This window comes from Eimeria mitis, genomic scaffold (assembly GCF_000499745.2).
Source record: "Eimeria mitis Houghton genomic scaffold, Emh_scaff3619, whole genome shotgun sequence".
Classification (NCBI taxonomy): Eukaryota; Apicomplexa; class Conoidasida; order Eucoccidiorida; family Eimeriidae; genus Eimeria; species Eimeria mitis.
The window spans coordinates 2846-3256 of NW_013571962.1; the positions used below are offsets into that span (position 1 = coordinate 2846).

General features: G+C 42.8%; 1 protein-coding gene across 1 annotated transcript in view; it reads left to right on the forward strand.

Moving 5' to 3' along the window:
• Positions 1-411, forward strand: part of EMH_0067870 (SET domain-containing protein, putative) — a gene marked incomplete at both ends in the record, with an annotated part of 1243 nt that overhangs the window by 446 nt on the left and 386 nt on the right. The window contains one exon of the mRNA XM_013498673.1: positions 159-226. Within this exon, the coding sequence (XP_013354127.1) occupies positions 159-226 (68 nt within the window). The remainder of the gene's footprint in view (positions 1-158; positions 227-411) is intronic.

Genomic DNA, 411 nt, shown 5'->3' on the forward strand with positions numbered 1-411 from the left:
TCCTAAATAAATAAACCTAAATAAAAAGAGAAAGAGAAACAAACAACGAGACAAACAAACAACACACAAAGCAAAAAAAAATAAATAAAAAATAAAGTAAAATAAAGGGAGACAGTTTCTTGCTGCTGCTGCTGCTGCTGCTGCTGCTGTCTCTGCAGGCTGAAGCCGTCGATGGAGACGCCAATGATCTCCGCCTCTTCTTCGTGGCGCTGAGAGACATACACGAGTAAATTTCTACAAACCCTAAATTAGGGTTTAGGGTTAGGGTTTAGGGTTAGGGTTTAGGGTTTGTGGTCTAGGGTTTAGGGTTTGGGTTTATAGTTCGTGTTCAGCATTTGGGATTTAGGGTCTGGGGTGTGGGGCCTAGGGTTTAGGGTTTAGGGTTTGGGGTTTAGGGTTTAGGGTTTAGGG